Consider the following 24,609-nt stretch of genomic DNA (forward strand, 5'->3'; position numbering starts at 1 on the left):
CAGTCAGTTTGCGCTCTTCACACACAGGTAGACAGACAAATACAGAGATCTCCATGTGGGACACAGACAGATAGTTAAAACGACAAGTTGACAGCGGGTATTATTAGGTTCCCAAGTTGCATCGCTCTCAAGTAGGCTGGTGGCCAACAGGCAAGTACAGGTCTAGTACATCAAATAGCTAAAGATTTAACAGGGAGGCCACTGTAACTTAGACCCTGTCTTGACTAAATCTATCCAGTTAAGACATACTTAGTGCTTGCTAAAGGGCATAAATGTTTACTGCAGCTTTAAAAGTTCAAAATGATTGCTTGCCTTGACCTGAACAAATTGTTAAGGCAACGCTCTACTGAAATGAGATTAAAAAGTTCATATCAGACATTTTCATTATGATATGTTGGTATATGAATCGCCTAAACTTTAAGTTAATTGTCCCACCTTGTACAGCAATTTCCAATAAAGTCCTGCAATACAAGTCACTAGTACAGTATTGGTGCTTTGAGCAATACTGTAGATGGGTGGTGATAACAATATTGCATTCAACCATTCATTTTAATGGGTTATCTCCGTCCAGGTATAACAAGCTCTGCAGGGACAAGGACGCCCATCACAATCCTCACCACAAAGATGATGACGTCTGGATCACCGGGCAAAATCATCACCACCATGCCAAAATTTGGCACTGGCCAGCAGGGACTGACTCAGGTATGCAAAATCTCACAATACCCAGAAAACCGCAACCTCCAGTCTTTTCAAATATTATAGATATGTCTTTTTGAGTAGTTTAGGACCCTGGTTGTGGAAGTAGAACTAGTGTAAATTGTAGATTTCCTTTATTTTTTACTTTATTCCCGTTTTGACCTACTTGTAAATATGTTGTGCAAAAAATCACTGGACATTTCTTGTAGCACAGTCTAGCTACAAGGTAGCAAGCAGTCTGTGTGTGAGTGAATGTAATGCACAATTGCACATTGCTAAAGGGGAAAACCACCCATTTTCAACATTTTACTATGCCATTAATATGCCTTAGAGCTGTTGTGTGGAAATAATAAAAAAGTCCCCCTATTCTGTGTTTCCTAGAACTGTAATTATGAAAAAAATCATTAACATGGTGAAACACATCTTGATGATGTCATCAAGATGTGTTTCACCATGTTAATGATTTTTTTTCAGTGACAAACACAACCTCTGCACTTCCCTCGTCTGTGCAGGTAACAACTTGCACCCTCAGGAAGGGTGCATTTCAGCTATAAACTGGTGATTGGAGGGGTTGTTGGTACTGCATCTACAGTGCCTGCTAAGTGCTATTGAGTAAGGCACAGAACCAAGACAATTGTGCCATTCATGTGTTAAAGTGATATTCCTTGTAGTGAAACTTGTGTAGTGATATTCCTTGTAGTGAAACTGATGTATATAACCGTTGCATTGTTCCTGCCTTCTTTACTCACAGAACCAGCCCACACAGGTGACTCTTATCACCACTCCCAGTGGCGTTGAGGCCCAGCCAGTACAGGACCTACCTGTCTCCATTCTGGCCTCGCCCACCTCTGAGCAGCCCAGCTCCACAGAGGCCGGAGGCTCTGGTGAGGGCTCTGGGACCGTCACCCTGGTGTGCTCCAACCCGCCCTGCGAAACCCACGAGACGGGAACCACCAACACGGCCACCACGGCTTCCACCAACATGGGTACCGTACCACAGCAGGTGTGCTCCAACCCACCCTGCGAGACTCATGAAACCGGGACAACCAACACGGCCACCACAGCCTCTGCCAACATGGGCAGAGTACAGCAGGTGTGCTCCAACCCACCCTGTGAGACTCACGAAACCGGGACAACCAATACAGCCACCACGGCCTCTGCCAACATGGGTGGGGCGCAGCAGGTGTGCTCCAACCCCCCATGTGAGACACACGAAACCGGGACAACCAATACAGCCACCACAGCCTCTGCCAACATGGGTGGGGAGCAGCAGCAGGTGTGCTCCAACCCCCCATGTGAGACCCATGTGACAGGCACCACCAACACTTCTACCCAGTCTGCATCCAACATGGGTCCCGCTGGCCAGACGGACACCACGCAGAGTGGGCAACCCAACCAGCATTGCGAGACCAATGGGAATACGGGAACTACCAACACCGCATCCACATCCACCTCCAGCATGGGAAGCGACCAGACCACCAGCACAGGGACAGGAATGGAAAAGAGAGCGGTCTGCTCCAACATTCCCTGTGAAACCCACGAGACAGGAACCACCAACACAGCCACCACCGCTACCTGCAATATGGAGACGGGCGAGGGCACAGGTACAGCATGTGACTGTCAAATTAACTATGTTCTGGGGCACGGTGGCACAGTCGGTAGTGCTGTCGCCTCACAGCTAGAAGGTCCTGGGTTCAATTCCTGCTGGGGACGTGTTCCCTCCTCCGTGTCATCAGTGCCCATACCTGAGGCGGGGTTGGCGAAAGGGCCTTTCTGTGTGGAGTTTGCATGTTCTCCCTGTGTCCCCTAGGGTAGGTACCCTCACAAAAACGTGCAGTAATCCTGTTCTCTAAACTACCTCCCCCTGGCCAGCCGGATGGAGGGGAAAGGAACTGGTCGGAATAACGTGTTCCTTCCACGCGCTACGTCCGGCCGGGGAAACTCCCCCCGTCAGGTGAAAAGAAGCAGCTTGGACTCCTCATGCATAGAAGGAAGCATGAGGTTTGTCCGCTGCCTCCCCAGGTTGGCAGAGGATGTGTAGCGCCCAGGATTACATTAGATAATTGACACTGGGTTGCAAAATCGTGGGATAAAAACATTAAAAAAATAGCTTTTCTTCAGAAGTGAAATTAGACTTTCAGATTTGATTTTATAGACAGAGTATGTTTTGAGATCTCTCGTTGGCTGTCATTTACACTGCCTTTGAGAATTGTCAGTCTCCCTGGTGCCATAGTAGCATGATGTGTACGATGCAAAATGCGACGATATGTGTTTTGAGAGTATTTAGGAGAAAACAGTAAGGGGGTTAAGCTAAAAGTTAGCATTTACCTATCACTGTTATTGAGTTCCTGGTATTTTAAATGCTTGTCTATATCGTTGCACTCCACTGAAATAACGTGGCAGACTTCCCATGCTTGAAAAGGCAAGAAGTCACTAGCAAACTCTGAGATCTCTTCTATGAACCTTAAAGTCACAGTGCTGTCTATTTGACGCATTTCATTTCTCATCTCTGTAGCTCAACAAAATGAAGAGGGAACAGCCGGTGCCAGCAGTGCAGAGACTACTGCAGCAGGAACCAGCCCAACTACAAACGCTCCGGGCAAGGCCATCACCACTGTCACCCAGTCTTCAAAGTCGACTACGCCTGTACCTGTAAGAACGCCATGAGGCCTTATACCACAGCCAAACCCATGCTCAGTTCAGTTCAACCCAAAGAAATCAAGTCTTGGGGTTTAAAGTATTTTATTGCATCTGACTCTAAATGCCAATCATATTGATGCTAATCCTATCTTTTGGATAAATTGTTAATTGACAGATGAGGAAAAGTCTTTCACATTGCAGAAATCTGATTTGTGTGCATTTAGTGACGATGCTCTTAGCCTTCTAGAACAACAGAAACTCGACCTCCAACCCATATGGTTCCTGTCTTTGGGCTGAAGGGAAAGTTTTGTTTGAACGGGCAGTAAAAATGCGTCAAAAGTTGAAGTTCGGTAATCCTAGTATCTGTCGATATAGTTTGAGGTTTACGCTGCTATTCCTCAGTTGTTTTTTTTTATTTACATTTTTCCCTCCCCAGTCTATTTCATCAATTGCAGAGGGAGTGACTTCTGCAGAAAGCACCACAGAAGAGCCCGTGCAGGCCGAGACGTCGGCAGACGCTGTGGCATCTGCAGAAGAAGCACCCACGGCTATGGAGACACAAGCAGAGGTGCACACACTTTATACAGCCATTTATAAAGAAAATGCTATTTGTGAACATGAGTCTTGAATCTAACTTTCAAAGCAAAAAAAAAACTGACTTGGAACTGTAATGTCAATGTGTCTGTTCCAGGGAGAGGCGGCAGCTGCTACTGCATTGAACCTGCCCTCGGAGCTAATGTCGGAGGGCCAAGGGGCCACCATCATGGTAACAGGGCTGTCGGATGAGGAGCTGGCTGTAACGGCAGCAGCAGCTCAGGCAGCTGCCACTGAAGAAGCCCAGGCCATGGCTATCCAGGCAGTCCTCCAGGCAGCTCAACAAGCCGTCATGAGTACGTTTTTTTTTTTTTCTTCCCCGATCGTGTGAAACGGCTAATCCAGTGCTTGATTTAATCGATGGATAGAAAGTTAATTGAATAAAGATTTAATTATAAAATCTGTTTTAATGATGCATCATGTAAATGTTTCATGCTTAATTTGCACATTTAATGTGCTCTTTACAAGTTGACCACAATGTCAAAGTGAAATCAGAAAATGTGATTGACGTATTAAGTGAAGAATGTGAACTAATGCGAAGTTGTATAGTATTTGGGTTCAAATAACTTGGTGAAGAGCGTTTATGATTTTGTACTTGACTACCTTAAGTCACGTTCATTTTGTGGTCTAAATAATACTAGGAAAGTGCAATCTGAGCACAAATCTCGACCTGGTCGGGCGGAGATAATGACCCCACCAAGGATTGGGCCATTTTTCATAGATGACTCATCGTTTGTCTTTCATGATCTTGAGAGGTTTTATGTTGTCTGCATCTCCAGATGAAGGTGATTCCAGTGGGGAGAGCCAGCAGCCAACAAGCATCCCTATCGTACTGACCCAGCAGGAGCTAGCAGCGCTGGTCCAGCAGCAACAGCAGCTCCAGGAGGCTCAGGCTGCCGCCCAGCAAGCCAGCGTCGACGCAAGCTTGCCCACAGAGGGTCTCGCCCCCGCTGACAGCCTGAATGATCCATCTGTGGAGAGCAATGGACACAACGAGATGGCCGCGGCTGTAACCAGCGCTGTGGCGTCACCGCTGCCCCGTACCACTGCTCAGAGTAAGGCTCTGCCTCTGTCTGGTATTTTCCGTACAACAGCTCAGAGTAAGGCTCTGTCTAGTACTTTATGCGTATTTTATATTCCTTTTTTCGTGAAGGCCAGCATGAATAAGAGTTTCACCTCACTTTTACCTGTAACCGTGTTGTGCCTTCATTGTTGATCATACAGCTTTCTGAATGATTCCTTCCTCTTATCTTATCTACACAGCCCTAGCTCCATCAAGCACATTTGTATCTGTATCGGTGGCTAGTCCAGCTAAACTGCAAGCAGCAGCCGCTCTTGCAGAAGTGGCCAACGGCATCGAGGGAGGAGTGAGTCATCCAGTTAATCTGTCTTCTGCTGACTGGTTTATTAGAAGAGAAAGAAGGTAAATAACTTGCCTTTTTATTTGTATATAGAAACAAACCCCTCAGCCAGCCCCAGTGAAACCAGTTGTGAAGAAAGAGAACCAGTGGTTTGACGTTGGAATCGTCAAATTGGTGGTCACGCACTTCTATGTGCCATCAGATGACTCTCACGGAGATGTAAGTGCATTGCACATTGTTCCTTTCATACTTGGAAGATGGAAACATGATTTGTCAAGAGAATCACTTAACACTCTCCAATCTTTACATGATAGGATGACACTGGTGTCATACCAGACTACGGTCAAATGAAGAAAAAGCTACAGCCTGGCACAGCCTACAAGTTACGCGTTGCCGGCATCAACACGTGCGGGACCGCAAAAAAAGCTGAGATCTCAGCTTTTAAGACTTGTCTACCAGGCTTCCCAGGTGCACCTTGTGCCATCAAAATCAGCACGGTGAGCAATATTAAATGGAAGACAATGTAGTTGTACTGATCATGGTGACAACATGACTGATTAATAGTGTGATGTCTTGCATCCTAGCAGGAATAGGCAACAAATAAAAAATTCAAGTACCTTGTGTTAATTGACAACAAAGTGCTTCTTGACTTTCCACAGAGCCCAGTTGGGGCCCACCTGACCTGGGCGCCCTCTGTGACGTCAGGAAAGATTATAGAGTACTCTGTGTACCTGGCCATCCAGAGCAACCAGACTACCGAGGCTAAGGCGTCAACACCAGCCCAGCTGGCTTTTATGCGTGTGTACCGCGGGCCCAACCCCTCCTGCCTGGTGCGGTCCTCCAGTCTCTCCAATGCCCACATTGACTACACCACCAAGCCAGCCATCATTTTCCGCATTGCTGCCCGCAACAAAAAAGGCTATGGCCCATCCACCCAAGTCCGATGGCTGCAAGGTGAGGACACCTGTTCACATTGCACTTACGTATAATACTGTTGAGTCAAGTACGTGTTGAAAGCATTAGTGTTAACAGTTTGTTGTTTGTCTTAACATTTTTATTCAGCCGCCTTTGTTTGCTACAGGGGTTATTTTCTTAGATTTAAAGGGAGATCCTATGATGTACTGTAAGTAACTTCTGGATTGGTCATTGGTGACAAAGGCATCATCACTAGAACATTGTTTATGGACTCATCTTTATGCTTTACAGAGTCTGGAAAAGATGCTGCCTCTGTAAAACCGGCCCCCAAAAGACCACGCACCTCCCCTGATGCGTAAGTATTTATTAGTTTTGATTTAAATTGCACACATTGAAAAATGTAAGTTGACACTGATTAATAATTTGAACCTAATTTGGTTTCTGTCCTGTCTCTGCAGTAAGGCTACTGGTCTAAAGAAAGCAAGGACGGACCAGTGAGGTTGGCCAGAACCCCCACATCCCTTTCCAAGTCTCTTGTCCCCTTTTCCACTTGCTGTCCTTTTACCAGGAGGACTGACCATCATCCTCTTCATCCTAATTTCATCCTTCATCCTCAACCTTGACTAAGATCCATCCAGCCATGGAGACAGCGGGGAACCAAGATGAAAAGTCAAATCTGAGATGTTTTTTTTGTAGATAAACCCCTCCCCTTTCTGTTGGTCATAACTATTTCTAGAACAACACAATCGTAGAAGCACATTATAGCCTTTTCAGTCACACCTCCCTCCCATCTTTTTAAATATCTATTTTTCGCTAGTTACAGTAGTTGAGCAGTGTAGAGAAGCATTTACAACTTTCACTAACTGGGAGCCAGCCTGAGCTTAATGTTACTACTTTTTTTGTGTGCGTGTTTGTATTTTTGGGGGCTGTAGAGAAAGACTACATGAGGATGTACAGTGCTGAAAGCAGTGGTGGCATTAGCTTAGATGAGAGGAATAATCAGTATGGAAACAAAACAAAGCACTTGTCCTCAAAGAAAGGAGGACATCTTTATTTTTTCCTTTTTTATTTTTTTTGCTTGATCAAGAACCCAATTCTGTACAGACATTGTACTGGAGTTTTCCAGTCTCCTGGTATGTCATCACTGTGCGCTTTTTACCCCCAAGATGAGGACCGCTGGGCGATGCTATGAAGTGGACAAAAGAAGAAATGACACAGGAAGAAGATTTGTAGAGAACGAATGACAGACTTTGCTAGGACTGAGACTTCCAGCACACACAAAAAAATATCTTGCAAAATCTTCCCAAAACATTAGCAAGCAATGATGCAGATCTTTGTGTAGTTTATTTTTGTATTTTTTAAGCTTTTTTTTTTTCCCCCCTCTGTATGTTAAGTGTGCATTTTAAAAGTATAAAAACCGAAAAACACTTTTTAAACTTGTTCATCCCTGTAGTTTGTTGTGGGAAGAGGGGTCAGCTGTGTTGCGATAGCCACCCTACTTTTAAATCTTCGTTCAGTTGGTTGTATTTTCTCGTTAACAAGAGTGAAAGAGAGCCTTTTGTATTTGCTCCAGCTAGGACCATAGATGTTCTAGCACAGAAGGGAACTTTGAAGTGGATGTAGCGAGAGGAAAGCTTTTACTTTGTTTACCACAACTTGCTCAATACTTTTGTTGTTTAGCGTTTGCCAAACGTGGAAATCTAAGGAGTACAATGAGGAAATTCTCAATTCTTTAACGGCCCCCCTCAACCCCCATGCATCTAAATTTGTCCCGTTTTATTAATTCATGAATGTGGTTTTACGCCCTTTTTTAATTTTTTAATTTACAAATTCTATTGGTAGACTCCCACATCGAATTATGAGATGTATGTGAATTCATTTAATACATTTGCATTTCTTTTTCTTATTTCACAGCTCTGTATTTTACAGATGGGTGTGCAAGCTAACTGTGACGTGTGTACCTGTATGTTTTGAATGGGGGTATCTTGCGATTTCTCCTGATTTATTTCTATACTGAAAATTCTCTTCATATGCATTCATAATTTTGTGCGTGTCAGTGTGTCTGTTGAACAAAACTAGACATGCATGCAAAAGCAGTGTATTTAAGTAGTGATGCCTTAAGTTAGACCATAAACTGAAGGTTCTCAAAAAAACATTTAATGAGTTTGTTCCTCTCCATGTGATATACAAATGTGTCCTTTCCTTCCTCAGTACCTTTGCTGGGTCACTATTTTTGCACCCTTGTTAGATAGGTCATCATCCGCTGTGCCGAGGTCTCAGAACTTTTCTTCCCACACTGGGACAGGTGCTGGTCTCAGCACTCACAGTTGTTGCGAGTTTCCCTTGGCTGTTTGCAGGTTATCTGGAAATGTCCTGTATTTTCCAATGTGTGTTTTTTGTACTGTAGGGAGTAATGTATCTTTTATCATCAAAAATAAACATGTTAAACATAGTGGGTTTGTGAGTCATCCATCTGTTCAGGTCTGACTTACCTGTTGTAGACCAGCCTGAGCCACTTTAATGAATGTGTTCTCCACATGGTCATCTAGCTTGGCACTCCCCTCACAGTAGTGCGCACCAATCTCTTCACACCACTGCAGTGCTTGCTTGTGAGACACCTGCAACAGGAAACATTCAAGTATAACTGTTGTGCATAAAAGGCACAAGTCACGGCAAGTCATTTAATAACCGATGAAGAAATTTGAACACAGAAGAATTGGGGCTCTAACTATCAGGCTATGGTAGAACTAAACCTTTTGTGTAGGCTATTTTGAACAGACCTCACGGTGGTTCAGGTCAGTTTTATTCCCCAGTACAATGAAGGGGAAGTTCGCTGCATCGGGGGGATCTCCCTGGATCAGGAATTCCTTCCTCCACATGTCCAGAGCAGAGAAAGACAGCTTTGACGTAACATCAAATACTAGGACACAACAGTGGGATCCTCTATAAAGGGGTGTGCCCAGGGACTGGAATCTTTCTGTGCCTGCAGTGTCCCAAATCTAGGTCAGAGAGACAAAGTAGTATCAACAATCACATTGAAGGGTCATAGTGCCTGATACAACCTGTTGACTTCATTGACCAGGGTCCCTCAGGGGTCTGTACTTGGCCCCCTCCTTTTCCTACGGAACCAACGGTTCCCAACCTTTTCTTGATTGATATAATGAATGATTTAAACTTTTTTTTAACAGATTGCAGAATGGGTAAGGAAGGTACAGGTCAATACAAAAACTTGGATAAAACAAGAAAAGGCAGTTGCGGTTTTGAAGGAGGCTAGGGATTCACATGACATTTCTTAACGGCTGTTCGTAGGGCGTTCCACATTCCATGCGAAATTAATTTAACCCCTTATGATACTCTTGATACTGATATGATGATATATGTATAGATATATAGATGTGTATGATACTCAGTGTTGGGCAAGTTATTTTTTTTAAAGTAACTAGTTACTTTACTAGTTCCTAAATTATGAAAGTAACTAGTTACTAGTTACTTTACTTTATTAAAAAAAGGCATAATACAACTAAAAAATCAAGGTTTTTGTGTTGTTCTGTGGCAAATATCATTATGAAATGTAGTGGAACAATACAACACAAAATATATACACAGTTTACGTTTGACCGTTGTGCGTGTCCGCGCGCGCGCGTGTGTGTGTGTGTGTGTGTGCGCGCGCGCGCGCCTGTGTGTAACTATACTCCCAACACTGATGATACTGATACAGAACATTGCACCTATCAGGCTATCACAGACAGGTTTTAAAATCGTGTAGAAGTAGCCCACCTGCAGGATGATGGTGGTGCCTCCAATTTACTTCTTCTTTTACTTCTTTTTGGAGAAAGTCAGTTCCAATGGTGGATCGGTACATGGCTCTGCCAGTGGGCCTAATCAGCCTAAATCCCCTCACCTGTGCAATTTCCAGCCTCTGCCTCAGCCAATTGATTGCCATGGCAACCCCACACCTGCAAATTGATTACTTAACCACTCCACTTTTCACAGTCAGTTTGCGCTCTTCACACACAGGTAGACAGACAAATACAGAGATCTCCATGTGGGACACAGACAGATAGTTAAAACGACAAGTTGACAGCGGGTATTATTAGGTTCCCAAGTTGCATCGCTCTCAAGTAGGCTGGTGGCCAACGGGCAAGTACAGGTCTAGTACATCAAATAGCTAAAGATTTAACAGGGAGGCCACTGTAACTTAGACCCTGTCTTGACTAAATCTATCCAGTTAAGACCTACTTAGTGCTTGCTAAAGGGCATAAATGTTTACTGCAGCTTTAAAAGTTCAAAATGATTGCTTGCCTTGACCTGAACAAATTGTTAAGGCAACGCTCTACTGAAATGAGATTAAAAAGTTCATATCAGACATTTTCATTATGATATGTTGGTATATGAATTGCCTAAACTTTAAGTTAATTGTCCCACCTTGTACAGCAATTTCCAATAAAGTCCTGCAATACAAGTCACTAGTACAGTATTGGTGCTTTGAGCAATACTGTAGATGGGTGGTGATAACAATATTGCATTCAACAATTCATTTTAATGGGTTATCTCCGTCCAGGTATAACAAGCTCTGCAGGGACAAGGACGCCCATCACAATCCTCACCACAAAGATGATGACGTCTGGATCACCGGGCAAAATCATCACCACCATGCCAAAATTTGGCACTGGCCAGCAGGGACTGACTCAGGTATGCAAAATCTCACAATACCCAGAAAACCGCAACCTCCAGTCTTTTCAAATATTATAGATATGTCTTTTTGAGTAGTTTAGGACCCTGGTTGTGGAAGTAGAACTAGTGTAAATTGTAGATTTCCTTTATTTATTTTTTACTTTATTCCCGTTTTGACCTACTTGTAAATATGTTGTGCAAAAAAATCACTGGACATTTCTTGTAGCACAGTCTAGCTACAAGGTAGCAAGCAGTCTGTGTGTGAATGTAATGCACAATTGCACATTGTTAAGCGCTTTGGAGAAAGGCACTGTAAATGCACCATTTAGCATTTGGATATGTTTATTGGTGACAACAGCTTTGATTTATGCCAACAGATATTATGTTATTGTTTTGATTGATTGAATATTTCATTGACAGTTAAAAAGTTAAGCTGCAGGTTCAACCGTTCGACTTCCTACCCCCTCATTGTTCTGGCACTAAAGTTTTCTTGGGTGTCCCTAGGTGGGTTTGAAAGGTGCTCATGGACAGCCGGGTACCATCCTGCGCACTGTGCCCATGAGCACAGTGGGTGGAATGCGACTTGTCACACCAGTGTCGGTATCTGCTGTTAAGCCCACGGTCACTACCCTAGTTGTCAAAGGTAAGAAGGAAATTCTTGCAATTTGTGATTTGGTGATTGTGATAAACCATGTGTTCTGGCTTGTCCATACTAATACCATCTGTAAAATCATCATCATCTAGGTGTCTCCACCACTCTGGGGACAGTCACTGGTACAGTCTCCACTAGCCTGGCAGGTGGAAGTGTGGCCAGTGCAAATGCTTCTCTGGCCACCCCTATCACAACACTGGGCACCATCGCCACCTTGTCCCGCCAGGTCATCAACCCCACTGCCATCACTGTCTCAGTGACAAACACAACCTCTGCACTTCCCTCGTCTGTGCAGGTAACAACTTGCACCCTCAGGAAGGGTGCATTTCAGCTATAAACTGGTGATTGGAGGGGTTGTTGGTACTGCATCTACAGTGCCTGCTAAGTGCTATTGAGTAAGGCACAGAACCAAAACAATTGTGCCATTCATGTGTTAAAGTGATATTCCTTGTAGTGAAACTTGTGTAGTGATATTCCTTGTAGTGAAACTGATGTATATAACCGTTGCATTGTTCCTGCCTTCTTTACTCACAGAACCAGCCCACACAGGTGACTCTTATCACCACTCCCAGTGGCGTTGAGGCCCAGCCAGTACAGGACCTACCTGTCTCCATTCTGGCCTCGCCCACCTCTGAGCAGCCCAGCTCCACAGAGGCCGGAGGCTCTGGTGAGGGCTCTGGGACCGTCACCCTGGTGTGCTCCAACCCGCCCTGCGAAACCCACGAGACGGGAACCACCAACACGGCCACCACGGCTTCCGCCAACATGGGTACCGTACCACAGCAGGTGTGCTCCAACCCACCCTGCGAGACTCATGAAACCGGGACAACCAACACGGCCACCACAGCCTCTGCCAACATGGGCAGAGTACAGCAGGTGTGCTCCAACCCACCCTGTGAGACTCACGAAACCGGGACAACCAATACAGCCACCACGGCCTCTGCCAACATGGGTGGGGCGCAGCAGGTGTGCTCCAACCCCCCATGTGAGACACACGAAACCGGGACAACCAATACAGCCACCACAGCCTCTGCCAACATGGGTGGGGAGCAGCAGGTGTGCTCCAACCCCCCATGTGAGACCCATGTGACAGGCACCACCAACACTTCTACCCAGTCTGCATCCAACATGGGTCCCGCTGGCCAGACGGACACCACGCAGAGTGGGCAACCCAACCAGCATTGCGAGACCAATGGGAATACGGGAACTACCAACACCGCATCCGCATCCACCTCCAGCATGGGAAGCGACCAGACCACCAGCACAGAGACAGGAATGGAAAAGAGAGCGGTCTGCTCCAACATTCCCTGTGAAACCCACGAGACAGGAACCACCAACACAGCCACCACCGCTACCTGCAATATGGAGACGGGCGAGGGCACAGGTACAGCATGTGACTGTCAAATTAACTATGTTCTGGGGCACGGTGGCACAGTCGGTAGTGCTGTCGCCTCACAGCTAGAAGGTCCTGGGTTCAATTCCTGCTGGGGACGTGTTCCCTCCTCTGTGTCATCAGTGCCCATACCTGAGGCGGGGTTGGCGAAAGGGCCTTTCTGTGTGGAGTTTGCATGTTCTCCCTGTGTCCCCTAGGGTAGGTACCCTCACAAAAACATGCAGTAATCCTGTTCTCTAAACTACCTCCCCCTGGCCAGCCGGGGCGCCTGATGGAGGGGAAAGGAACTGGTCGGAATAACGTGTTCCTTCCACGCGCTACGTCCGGCCGGGGAAACTCCCCCCGTCAGGTGAAAAGAAGCAGCTTGGACTCCTCATGCATAGAGGGAAGCATGAGGTTTGTCCGCTGCCTCCCCAGGTTGGCAGAGGATGTGTAGCGCCCAGGATTACATTAGATAATTGACACTGGGTTGCAAAATCGTGGGATAAAAACATTAAAAAAATAGCTTTTCTTCAGAAGTGAAATTAGACTTTCAGATTTGATTTTATAGACGGAGTATGTTTTGAGATCTCTCGTTGGCTGTCATTTACACTGCCTTTGAGAATTGTCAGTCTCCCTGGTGCCATAGTAGCATGATGTGTACGATGCAAAATGCGACGATATGTGTTTTGAGAGTATTTAGGAGAAAACAGTAAGGGGGTTAAGCTAAAAGTTAGCATTTACCTATCACTGTTATTGAGTTCCTGGTATTTTAAATGCTTGTCTATATCGTTGCACTCCACTGAAATAACGTGGCAGACTTCCCATGCTTGAAAAGGCAAGAAGTCACTAGCAAACTCTGAGATCTCTTCTGTGAACCTTAAAGTCACAGTGCTGTCTATTTGACGCATTTCATTTCTCATCTCTGTAGCTCAACAAAATGAAGAGGGAACAGCCGGTGCCAGCAGTGCAGAGACTACTGCAGCAGGAACCAGCCCAACTACAAACGCTCCGGGCAAGGCCATCACCACTGTCACCCAGTCTTCAAAGTCGACTACGCCTGTACCTGTAAGAACGCCATGAGGCCTTATACCACAGCCAAACCCATGCTCAGTTTAGTTTAACCCAAAGAAATCAAGTCTTGGGGTTTAAAGTATTTTATTGCATCTGACTCTAAATGCCAATCATATTGATGCTAATCCTATCTTTTGGATAAATTGTTAATTGACAGATGAGGAAAAGTCTTTCACATTGCAGAAATCTGATTTGTGTGCATTTAGTGACTATGCTCTTAGCCTTCTAGAACAACAGAAACTCGACCTCCAACCCATATGGTTCCTGTCTTTGGGCTGAAGGGAAAGTTTTGTTTGAACGGGCAGTAAAAATGCGTCAAAAGTTGAAGTTCGGTAATCCTAGTATCTGTCGATATAGTTTGAGGTTTACGCTGCTATTCCTCAGTTGTTTTTTTATTTACATTTTTCCCTCCCCAGTCTATTTCATCAATTGCAGAGGGAGTGACTTCTGCAGAAAGCACCACAGAAGAGCCCATGCAGGCCGAGACGTCGGCAGACGCTGTGGCAGCTGCAGAAGAAGCACCCACGGCTATGGAGACACAAGCGGAGGTGCACACACTTTATACAGCCATTTATAAAGAAAATGCTATTTGTGAACATGAGTCTTGAATCTAACTTTCAAAGCAAAACAAAAAACTGACTTGGAACTGTAATGTCAATGTGTCTGTTCCAGGGAGAGGCGGCAGCTGCTACTGCATTGAACCTGCCCTCGGAGCTAATGTCGGAGGGCCAAGGGGCCACCATCATGGTAACAGGGCTGTCGGATGAGGAGCTGGCTGTAACGGCAGCAGCAGCTCAGGCAGCTGCCACTGAAGAAGCCCAGGCCATGGCTATCCAGGCAGTCCTCCAGGCAGCTCAACAAGCCGTCATGAGTACGTTTTTTTTTTCTTCCCCGATCGTGTGAAACGGCTAATCCAGTGCTTGATTTAATCGATGGATAGAAAGTTAATTGAATAAAGATTTAATTATAAAATCTGTTTTAATGATGCATCATGTAAATGTTTCATGCTTAATTTGCACATTTAATGTGCTCTTTACAAGTTGACCACAATGTCAAAGTGAAATCAGAAAATGTGATTGACGTATTAAGTGAAGAATGTGAACTAATGCGAAGTTGTATAGTATTTGGGTTCAAATAACTTGGTGAAGAGCGTTTATGATTTTGTACTTAACTACCTTAAGTCACGTTCATTTTGTGGTCTAAATAATACTAGGAAAGTGCAATCTGAGCACAAATCTCGACCTGGTCGGGCGGAGATAATGACCCCACCAAGGATTGGGCCATTTTTCATAGATGACTCATCGTTTGTCTTTCATGATCTTGAGAGGTTTTATGTTGTCTGCATCTCCAGATGAAGGTGATTCCAGTGGGGAGAGCCAGCAGCCAACAAGCATCCCTATCGTACTGACCCAGCAGGAGCTAGCAGCGCTGGTCCAGCAGCTCCAGGAGGCTCAGGCTGCCGCCCAGCAAGCCAGCGTCGACGCAAGCTTGCCCACAGAGGGTCTCGCCCCCGCTGACAGCCTGAATGATCCATCTGTGGAGAGCAATGGACACAACGAGATGGCCGCGGCTGTAACCAGCGCTGTGGCGTCACTGCTGCCCCGTACCACTGCTCAGAGTAAGGCTCTGCCTCTGTCTGGTATTTTCCGTACAACAGCTCAGAGTAAGGCTCTGTCTAGTACTTTATGCGTATTTTATATTCCTTTTTTCCTGAAGGCCAGCATGAATAAGAGTTTCACCTCACTTTTACCTGTAACCGTGTTGTGCCTTCATTGTTGATCATACAGCTTTCTGAATGATTCCTTCCTCTTATCTTATCTACACAGCCCTAGCTCCATCAAGCACATTTGTATCTGTATCGGTGGCTAGTCCAGCTAAACTGCAAGCAGCAGCCGCTCTTGCAGAAGTGGCCAACGGCATCGAGGGAGGAGTGAGTCATCCAGTTAATCTGTCTTCTGCTGACTGGTTTATTAGAAGAGAAAGAAGGTAAATAACTTGCCTTTTTATTTGTATATAGAAACAAACCCCTCAGCCAGCCCCAGTGAAACCAGTTGTGAAGAAAGAGAACCAGTGGTTTGACGTTGGAATCGTCAAGGTGACAAATATGGTGGCCACGTTCTTCTATGTGCCATCAGATGACTCTCACGGAGATGTAAGTGCATTGCACATTGTTCCTTTCATACTTGGAAGATGGAAACATGATTTGTCAAGAGAATCACTTAACACTCTCCAATCTTTACATGATAGGATGACACTGGTGTCATACCAGACTACGGTCAAATGAAGAAAAAGCTACAGCCTGGCACAGCCTACAAGTTCCGTGTTGCCGGCATCAACGCGTGCGGTCGCGGGACCTTTTCTGAGATCTCAGCTTTTAAGACTTGTCTACCAGGCTTCCCAGGTGCACCTTGCGCCATCAAAATCAGCAAGGTGAGCAATATTAAAATGGAAGACGATGTAGTTGTACTGATCATGGTGACAACATGACTGATTAATAGTGTGATGTCTTGCATCCTAGCAGGAATAGGCAACAAATAAAAAATTCAAGTACCTTGTGTTAATTGACAACAAAGTGCTTCTTGACTTTCCACAGAGCCCAGTTGGGGCCCACCTGACCTGGGCGCCCTCTGTGACGTCAGGAAAGATTATAGAGTACTCTGTGTACCTGGCCATCCAGAGCAACCAGACTACCGAGGCTAAGGCGTCAACACCAGCCCAGCTGGCTTTTATGCGTGTGTACCGCGGGCCCAACCCCTCCTGCCTGGTGCAGTCCTCCTACACCACCAAGCCAGCCATCATTTTCCGCATTGCTGCCCGCAACAAAAAAGGCTATGGCCCATCCACCCAAGTCCGATGGCTGCAAGGTGAGGACACCTGTTCACATTGCACTTACGTATAATACTGTTGAGTCAAGTACGTGTTGAAAGCATTAGTGTTAACAGTTTGTTTGTCTTAACATTTTTATTCAGCCGCCTTTGTTTGCTACAGGGGTTATTTTCTTAGATTTAAAGAGAGATCCTATGATGTACTGTAAGTAACTTCTGGATTGGTCATTGGTGACAAAGGCATCATCACTAGAACATTGTTTATGGACTCATCTTTATGCTTTACAGTCTGGAAAAGATGCTGCCTCTGTAAAACCGGCCCCCAAAAGACCACGCACCTCCCCTGATGCGTAAGTATTTATTAGTTTTGATTTAAATTGCACACATTGAAAAATGTAAGTTGACACTGATTAATAATTTGAACCTAATTTGGTTTCTGTCCTGTCTCTGCAGTAAGGCTACTGGTCTAAAGAAAGCAAGGACGGACCAGTGAGGTTGGCCAGAACCCCCAACCCCCACATCCCTTTCCAAGTCTCTTGTCCCCTTTTCCACTTGCTGTCCTTTTACCAGGAGGACTGACCATCATCCTCTTCATCCTCATCCTAATTTCATCCTTCATCCTCAACCTTGACTAAGATCCATCCAGCCATGGAGACAGCGGGGAACCAAGATGAAAAGTCAAATCTGAGATGTTTTTTTTTGTAGATAAACCCCTCCCCTTTCTGTTGGTCATAACTATTTCCAGAACAACACAATCTTAGAAGCACATTATAGCCTTTTCAGTCACACCTCCCTCCCATCTTTTTAAATATCTATTTTTCGCTAGTTACAGTAGTTGAGCAGTGTAGAGAAGCATTTACAACTTTCACAAACTGGGAGCCAGCCTGAGCTTAATGTTACTTTTTTTTTTTTTGTATTTTTGGGGGCTGTAGAGAAAGACTACATGAGGATGTACAGTGCTGAAAGCAGTGGTGGCATTAGCTTAGATGAGAGGAATAATCAGTATGGAAACAAAACAAAGCACTTGTCCTCAAAGAGAGGAGGACATCTTTATTTTTTTCCTTTTTTATTTTTTTTGCTTGATCAAGAACCCAATTCTGTACAGACATTGTACTGGAGTTTTCCAGTCTCCTGGTATGTCATCACTGTGCGCTTTTTACCCCCAAGATGAGGACCGCTGGGCGATGCTATGAAGTGGACAAAAGAAGAAATGACACAGGAAGAAGAGATTTGTAGAGAACGAATGACAGACTTTGCTAGGACTGAGACTTCCAGCACACACACAAAATATCTTGCAAAATCTTCCCAAAAAATTAGCAAGCAATGATGCAGATCTTTGTGTAGTTTATTTTTGTATTTTTTAAGCTTTTTTTTTTTCTCTCCTCTGTATGTTAAGTGTGCATTTTAAAAGTATAAAAACCGAAAAACACTTTTTAAAAACTTGTTCATCCCTGTAGTTTGTTGTGGGAAGAGGGGTCAGCTGTGTTGCGATAGCCACCCTACTTTTAAATCTTCGTTCAGTTGGTTGTATTTTCTCGTTAACAAGAGTGAAAGAGAGCCTTTTGTATTTGCTCCAGCTAGGACCATAGATGTTCTAGCACAGAAGGGAACTTTGAAGTGGATGTAGCGAGAGGAAAGCTTTTACTTTGTTTACCACAACTTGCTCAATACTTTTGTTGTTTAGCGTTTGCCAAACGTGGAAATCTAAGGAGTACAATGAGGAAATTCTCAATTCTTTAACGGCCCCCCTCAACCCCCATGCATCTAAATTTGTCCCGTTTTATTAATTCATGAATGTGGTTTTACGCCCTTTTTTTATTTTTTAATTTACAAATTCTATTGGTAGACTCCCACATCGAATTATGAGATGTATGTGAATTCATTTAATACATTTGCATTTCTTTTTCTTATTTCACGGCTCTGTATTTTACAGATGGGTGTGCAAGCTAACTGTGACGTGTGTACCTGTATGTTTTGAATGGGGGTATCTTGCGATTTCTCCTGATTTATTTCTATACTGAAAATTCTCTTCATATGCATTCATAATTTTGTGCGTGTCAGTGTGTCTGTTGAACAAAACTAGACATGCATGCAAAAGCAGTGTATTTAAGTAGTGATGCCTTAAGTTAGACCATAAACTGAAGGTTCTCAAAAAAACATTTAATGAGTTTGTTCCTCTCCATGTGATATACAAATGTGTCCTTTCCTTCCTCAGTACCTTTGCTGGGTCACTATTTTTGCACCCTTGTTAGATAGGTCATCATCCGCTGTGCCGAGGTCTCAGAACTTTTCTTCCCACACTGGGACAGGTGCTGGTCTCAGCACTCACAGTTGTTGTGAGTTTCCCTTGGCTGTTTGCAGGTTATCTGGAAATGTCCTGTATTTTCCAATGTGTGTTTTTTGTACTGTAGGGAGTAATGTATCTTTTATCATCAAAAATAAACATGTTAAACATAGTGGGTTTGTGAGTCATCCATCTGTTCAGGTCTGACTTACCTGTTGTAGACCAGCCTGAGCCACTTTAATGAATGTGTTCTCCACATGGTCATCTAGCTTGGCACTCCCCTCACAGTAGTGCGCACCAATCTCTTCACACCACTGCAGTGCTTGCTTGTGAGACACCTGCAACAGGAAACATTCAAGTATAACTGTTGTGCATAAAAGGCACAAGTCACGGCAAGTCATTTAATAACCGATGAAGAAATTTGAACACAGAAGAATTGGGGCTCTAACTATCAGGTTATGGTAGAACTAAACCTTTTGTGTAGGCTATTTTGAACAGACCTCACGGTGGTTCAGGTCAGTTTTATTCCCCAGTACAATGAAGGGGAAGTTCGCTGCATCGGGGGGATCTCCCTGGATCAGGAATTCCTTCCTCCACATGTCCAGAGCAGAGAAAGACAGCTTTGACGTAACATCAAATACTAGGACACAACAGTGGGATCCTCTATAAAGGGGTGTGCCCAGGGACTGGAATCTTTCTGTGCCTGCAGTGTCCCAAATCTAGGTCAGAGAGACAAAGTAGTATCAACAATCACATTGAAGGGTCATAGTGCCTGATACAACCTGTTGACTTCATTGACCAGGGTCCCTCAGGGGTCTGTACTTGGCCCCCTCCTTTTCCTAGTATACACCAACGGTTCCCAACCTTTTCTTGATTGATATAATGAATGATTTAAACTTTTTTTAACAGATTGCAGAATGGGTAAGGAAGGTACAGGTCAATACAAAAACTTGGATAAAACCAGAAAAGGCAGTTGCGGTTTTGAAGGAGGCTAGGGATTCACATGACATTTCTTAACGGCTGTTCGTAGGGCGTTCCACATTCCATGCGAAATTAATTTAACCCCTTATGATACTCTTGATACTGATATGATGATATATGTATAGATATATAGATGTGTATGATACTCAGTGTTGGGCAAGTTATTTTTTTTAAAGTAACTAGTTACTTTACTAGTTCCTAAATTATGAAAGTAACTAGTTACTAGTTACTTTACTTTATTAAAAAAAGGCATAATACAACTAAAAAATTAAGGTTTTTGTGTTGTTCTGTGGCAAATATCATTATGAAATGTAGTGGAACAATACAACACAAAATATATACACAGTTTACATTTGACCGTGTTGTGCGTGTGTGTGTGTGTGTGTGTGTGTGTGTGTGTGTGTGTGTGTGTGTGTGTGTGTGTGTGTGTGTGTGTGTGTGTGTGTGTGCGCGCGTCACTGTGCACGCGCGCGCGCCTGTGTGTAACTAGTTACTCCCAACACTGATGATACTGATACAGAACATTGCACCTATCAGGCTATCACAGACAGGTTTTAAAATCGTGTAGAAGTAGCCCACCTGCAGGATGATGGTGGTGCCTCCAATGTTTACTTCTTTTTGGAGAAAGTCAGTTCCAACGGTGGATCGGTACATGTTGGTGAAGCGGTGGTTTACATATCTGTTCATTAGAGAGGACTTTCCCACCCTGTGCGCCGCACACACAGTGGACACATGCACACGCACACACGCACGCACACACACACACACACACACACACACACACACACACACACACACACACACACACACCCTTTGATAAACTGAAACATGTGCCTCATTCATAACAAGATTACATCTCTAATTTCAAGAAAGTTATTAATTGTTTCCCTAATTTCCCTCTCTAGAATCTAGATTAGAGAGACTATAAATCAGGGAAAAAGGAACGTCCAAGAAAATGTCATACAGAACAGAACATAGAAAGTTTATCATTAGTGTCATTATTCATACTTTTAAAAAGGTCAATTGATTTACCCTGAGTTCCCAATGACTATTACTTTCAGACGAATAGGATGAATATTCCATTCAGTCATTATTGGAGGTTTCGACGTCTCAGTGCAAGAACAAGAAGGTGCTACTGTGTTGTGTACAGTAGGCTAGTCTATGAGTCACAAAGTAAAGTCACAAAGTCGGGTTGCGTAAACGAGGAAGTTCTGTAGGCTACATTATCACATGTGTATTAAAGTGGTAGTGCAATTTAATTATGCAGCCTACATAAAAATTATGTAGGCCTAATTTGTAATTATAAAAACAATTATTTAAACTATACATTTTCATTCAATAGCTTAGATTCCATTGCACGTCAATACTATAGTGTATAGCCTATACTTAATTCCTTAAAGTGGGGATGTGTGTGTGTGTGTGTGTGTGTGTGTGTGTGTGTGTGTGTGTGTGTGTGTGTGTGTGTGTGTGTGTGATTTTTCAGCATAATTGTAGCTAACTTTGGTGAATTTCTCTGTTCACCACTAGAGGGTGGTAAGTCTAAAGTGTCAGGGTTAGGGTAACTTTCTTTTTTTGAGCGGTGCACACTGCTCCTTTACATGGCTGTCTCTGTGTCCGTCCGTCTGTCCGTGTGTCGGTTTAGAGTAGGACCTTTGACCCTGCTGTTTACACTATTGACCCCTGTGGATGATGCTGATTGGGGTCGGGTCACACTCATATAGACACACATACAGTATATGGCCAGTACAGAATTCATTCCATATGTTGATCTGACCCCCCATGCCAAAGCGCCAGCGCTCACCCAGCAGTCTGCTGTCACACAGGCAAATGCGTGCACGTGCCCTCAGGGTGCCTTACTGCATTATTAATGCGAGAACAATGACTTTCATTATAGCAAGCTAACTTTCAGGAATAGAAAGCCTGCAGTTTCTATTAGCTTTGATTCCCCATCAATGATATCACTGGTAGTGGTAGGCAGGTGAGCATTGAGGACAAATAATCAGGGGGCCAACTTGCGCGTTGCACACAAGTAGGCCATACATGGCGTACATACATACATACATACATACATATACATACATACATACATACATACATACATACATACATACATACATACATACATACATACATACATACATACATACATACATACATACATACATACATACATACATACATACATACATACATACATACATGCATACATGCATACATGCATACATAGATGCAGGCAGGCAGGCAGGCAGGCAGGCAGGCAGGCAGGCAGGCAGGCAGGCAGGCGCGCGCGCGCACACGCACGCACGCACGCAGGCAGGCAGGCAGGCAGGCAGGCAGGCAGGCAGGCAGGCAAGCACGCACGCACGCACGCACGCACGCACATACATACATAGGTTACCTTTTACCCACCCAACATTGAAACATATCTTAAGTACGTCACCATCAACAGCCAATTATAACCACGCATATACCATGCATACCACTTTTGATCCAGCCGACCACAGTACTTGCGCTCTCTGCTTGCGCAAGTAATGAACTTATCAAGAATATAAGCTTCAGATCGTTAAATGCAATCAATGAAAGCATGCATAACTAATATTGTAGAACATTGTAGAACTAGAAAAAGTGCCCTTCTGGGCACAGGTCTCCACCAGGAGGATAGGACTGTGTGTGATGTTTGGCAAAATGTTTAGGAGTAATATAAACATGTGTTTTTGTTTGTTTGTTTTTTGCAACAATTTTCTTCATTTTGTTGAGGAAATGCAGAGCCAGATCACTCATAGCATCTCTGAGGATAGAATTCTGGATGAGCAGGACATGTGCAGCATTTTGAACGAAACAGGCCACTCCTGAAAACTTTGGAAGGCAATGTTAGCCAATCAGTGTAGAATCTGAGAAATCCAACAGACTCGTCTTGATCACATGACTACAGAGATCGTGTGTACCGATTTGCGTGAGATTTGGATGAAATCTGTGCGACTAACATAAGCAATGTGTTTAGCAGAAATCGGCCTCATGGTGGCGCTATAACCGGCAGATGTGGAGGGATGCAGGGAAAATGTTTTTCCATGGCCTCTAGGGAGTGCGCATACATAAGTTGTATACAGATTGATGCAGTTATAGCTAAAAACAGGAATTGGCCTGTTATAGCGCCACCATGAGGCTGATTTGGAAAATAATGTGTGGCATGTCGTCCTCGGCCTAGTGGAAATGTGCGTGTATAATTTCACGTAAATTGCACACTGTTTTTGTGATTTGTGGCATTTTGTTCGAAACGGACCATTCATGTGAGCTTTGGAAGCCAATATTAGCCAATCAGGATGGAAGATGGGAAATGGTGCAAATCCGTGTTGGTCACATGACTATGTAGATAGTCTATACCGAATTGTGTGATGTATGGATAAAATGTGTACGGGTAATCTACAGAAATGTGTTTTGCCTAAATCGGCCTCATGGTGGCGCTATAACAGGCCGTTGAGGAATATTTGGGGCAGAGGTTCATCGTTGGCATCCATGGAGTGTGTGTGCACAGTTTGGCATGGATCGGGCCAACGGTACCGGAGATTAGCTGATAACGGACGGACGGAAGGACGGAAGGAAGGAAGGAAGGAAGGACGGACACACACACACACACACACACGGACAGAGTGCAAAACATACTCTCTCCCCATGCCTTCGGCCTGGTGGAGACAATTATCTAACTATAAATGCACCAAGTCTCTGTCTGTGCGTACGTACGTATACGTCTGTAATCCATGTAACCCGAGAACCATTCGTCCCACCGATTTCAAATTCGACACACACGTTCCACCCCACTACAGGGGGTGCAGTGCCCGGTGTCGAGTCGGTGGGACCCACGGTTGTCCAGAACCGCCTTAAAAAGGCCTCTGCCCGGACAGGAGCCCTGCCCAGTGTCCATATATGGAGCTGGCCTGTTCTGACATCATTCTGATGTCTGCATAGACTCCATATTTGGGCATGCCTGACAAAGACCTCCATATATGGGCATAAAAGGGACACAGATATAATATCTGGGTGGGGCATGCATTTCCAACTTGTATCGTTCCAAGTAGGCCAGTGCCAAACGGGCACTGCTGTAGAGGCTCCGAGTCCAACGGGCACCGCTCTAGTATTTAAAATTAGGCTTTAGTTTTACACAAAAAAAGTTTTTGAGCTGTACTTACGAAATAGTTTGCAATATGTACAAACAAATATACAAATTACTAATTTAGTAACACTATGTTGACTGCAAACTCTAGCTTTTGAGAAAGCAGAAGGAATAGAACTAGGGGGATATGGAAAGAGAAATGTAGCCATATGTAAATACAGAGGTAAAAGTGTGTGTGTGTGTGTGCGTGCGTGCGTGCGTGCGTGCGTGTGTGCGTGCGTGCGTGCGTGCGTGCGTGCGTGCGTGCGTGCGTGCGTGCGTGCGTGCGTGCGTGCGTGCGTGCGTGCGAGTGAGTGAGTGAGAGAGAGAGAGAGAGAGAGAGAGAGAGAGAGAGCGAGCTCGTGGGTGTATACTGCAGTCTGAGAATGGCTCA

At 44.5% G+C, this 24,609-nt stretch overlaps 4 protein-coding genes across 7 annotated transcripts; 2 read left to right on the top strand and 2 right to left on the bottom strand.

The window, feature by feature from the left end:
* The first annotated feature begins 17 nt into the window (after positions 1-17).
* Positions 18-7,642, top strand: LOC306930167 (host cell factor 1-like). Of its 3 annotated transcripts, none has more exons than XM_079510977.1 (13): positions 18-150; positions 572-702; positions 1,448-2,300; positions 3,212-3,348; positions 3,773-3,904; positions 4,028-4,226; positions 4,710-5,030; positions 5,194-5,297; positions 5,385-5,510; positions 5,606-5,788; positions 5,951-6,245; positions 6,498-6,561; positions 6,665-7,642. In XM_079510977.1, the coding sequence occupies exons 2-13, from the start codon at positions 625-627 to the stop codon at positions 6,702-6,704; spliced, it is 2,532 nt and encodes an 843-aa protein (XP_079367103.1). In that variant the 5' UTR covers positions 18-150; positions 572-624; the 3' UTR covers positions 6,705-7,642. The 3 variants fall into 3 exon arrangements, with proteins under 3 accessions (XP_079367103.1, XP_079367104.1, XP_079367105.1); XM_079510978.1 differs by having other exon boundaries at positions 4,710-4,985; XM_079510979.1 differs by lacking the exon at positions 18-150 and adding an exon at positions 1,209-1,308 and having other exon boundaries at positions 569-702.
* On the bottom strand, positions 7,134-10,004 carry LOC306930210 (ras-related protein Rab7-like). The gene is made up of 4 exons (XM_079511046.1): positions 9,984-10,004; positions 8,987-9,205; positions 8,699-8,824; positions 7,134-8,607 (listed from the first exon to the last, which is right to left on the bottom strand). Exons 2-4 carry the CDS (start codon positions 9,083-9,085, stop codon positions 8,521-8,523), a joined length of 312 nt encoding a protein of 103 aa, XP_079367172.1. The 5' UTR covers positions 9,086-9,205; positions 9,984-10,004; the 3' UTR covers positions 7,134-8,520.
* Positions 10,005-10,211: 207 nt separating this feature from the next.
* Positions 10,212-19,259, top strand: LOC306930162 (host cell factor 1-like). 2 transcript variants are annotated; one of them, XM_079510962.1, is made up of 15 exons: positions 10,212-10,346; positions 10,768-10,898; positions 11,385-11,523; positions 11,625-11,827; positions 12,067-12,916; positions 13,836-13,972; positions 14,395-14,526; positions 14,651-14,849; positions 15,330-15,641; positions 15,805-15,908; positions 15,996-16,130; positions 16,226-16,408; positions 16,572-16,842; positions 17,092-17,153; positions 17,257-19,259. In XM_079510962.1, the coding sequence occupies exons 2-14, from the start codon at positions 10,821-10,823 to the stop codon at positions 17,148-17,150; spliced, it is 2,802 nt and encodes a 933-aa protein (XP_079367088.1). In that variant the 5' UTR covers positions 10,212-10,346; positions 10,768-10,820; the 3' UTR covers positions 17,151-17,153; positions 17,257-19,259. The 2 variants fall into 2 exon arrangements, with proteins under 2 accessions (XP_079367088.1, XP_079367089.1); XM_079510963.1 differs by having other exon boundaries at positions 15,330-15,596.
* On the bottom strand, positions 18,234-21,203 carry LOC306930202 (ras-related protein rab7-like). Its single transcript, XM_079511037.1, has 5 exons — positions 21,101-21,203; positions 20,648-20,774; positions 19,588-19,806; positions 19,300-19,425; positions 18,234-19,208 (listed from the first exon to the last, which is right to left on the bottom strand). Exons 1-5 carry the CDS (start codon positions 21,157-21,159, stop codon positions 19,122-19,124), a joined length of 618 nt encoding a protein of 205 aa, XP_079367163.1. The 5' UTR covers positions 21,160-21,203; the 3' UTR covers positions 18,234-19,121.
* Between the last annotated feature and the right edge of the window lie 3,406 nt (positions 21,204-24,609).

The sequence above is a fragment of the Electrona antarctica genome (genome assembly GCF_951216825.1).
Source record: "Electrona antarctica genome assembly, chromosome: 9".
Classification (NCBI taxonomy): domain Eukaryota; kingdom Metazoa; phylum Chordata; class Actinopteri; order Myctophiformes; family Myctophidae; genus Electrona; species Electrona antarctica.

Excerpts from the sequence above, each read along its gene's own strand:
- LOC306930167 (XM_079510977.1), top strand. The coding sequence starts at position 625 with ATGATGACGTCTGGATCACCGGGCAAAATCATCACCACCATGCCAAAA. Across the intron at positions 3,349-3,772 it reads AGTCGACTACGCCTGTACCT|TCTATTTCATCAATTGCAGA; the intron begins GTAAGAACGCCA and ends TTCCCTCCCCAG. Across the intron at positions 5,789-5,950 it reads GTGCCATCAAAATCAGCACG|AGCCCAGTTGGGGCCCACCT; the intron begins GTGAGCAATATT and ends GACTTTCCACAG.
- LOC306930210 (XM_079511046.1), bottom strand. The coding sequence starts at position 9,085 with ATGTGGAGGAAGGAATTCCTGATCCAGGGAGATCCCCCCGATGCAGCG. Across the intron at positions 8,825-8,986 it reads CTGACCTGAACCACCGTGAG|GTGTCTCACAAGCAAGCACT; the intron begins GTCTGTTCAAAA and ends TTCCTGTTGCAG. Across the intron at positions 8,608-8,698 it reads CTCAGGCTGGTCTACAACAG|TACAAAAAACACACATTGGA; the intron begins GTAAGTCAGACC and ends TACTCCCTACAG.
- LOC306930162 (XM_079510962.1), top strand. The coding sequence starts at position 10,821 with ATGATGACGTCTGGATCACCGGGCAAAATCATCACCACCATGCCAAAA. Across the intron at positions 12,917-13,835 it reads GGAGACGGGCGAGGGCACAG|CTCAACAAAATGAAGAGGGA; the intron begins GTACAGCATGTG and ends TCATCTCTGTAG. Across the intron at positions 16,131-16,225 it reads CAGATGACTCTCACGGAGAT|GATGACACTGGTGTCATACC; the intron begins GTAAGTGCATTG and ends TTTACATGATAG.
- LOC306930202 (XM_079511037.1), bottom strand. The coding sequence starts at position 21,159 with ATGACTGAATGGAATATTCATCCTATTCGTCTGAAAGTAATAGTCATT. Across the intron at positions 20,775-21,100 it reads ATAGTCATTGGGAACTCAGG|GGTGGGAAAGTCCTCTCTAA; the intron begins GTAAATCAATTG and ends TGCGGCGCACAG. Across the intron at positions 19,426-19,587 it reads CTGACCTGAACCACCGTGAG|GTGTCTCACAAGCAAGCACT; the intron begins GTCTGTTCAAAA and ends TTCCTGTTGCAG.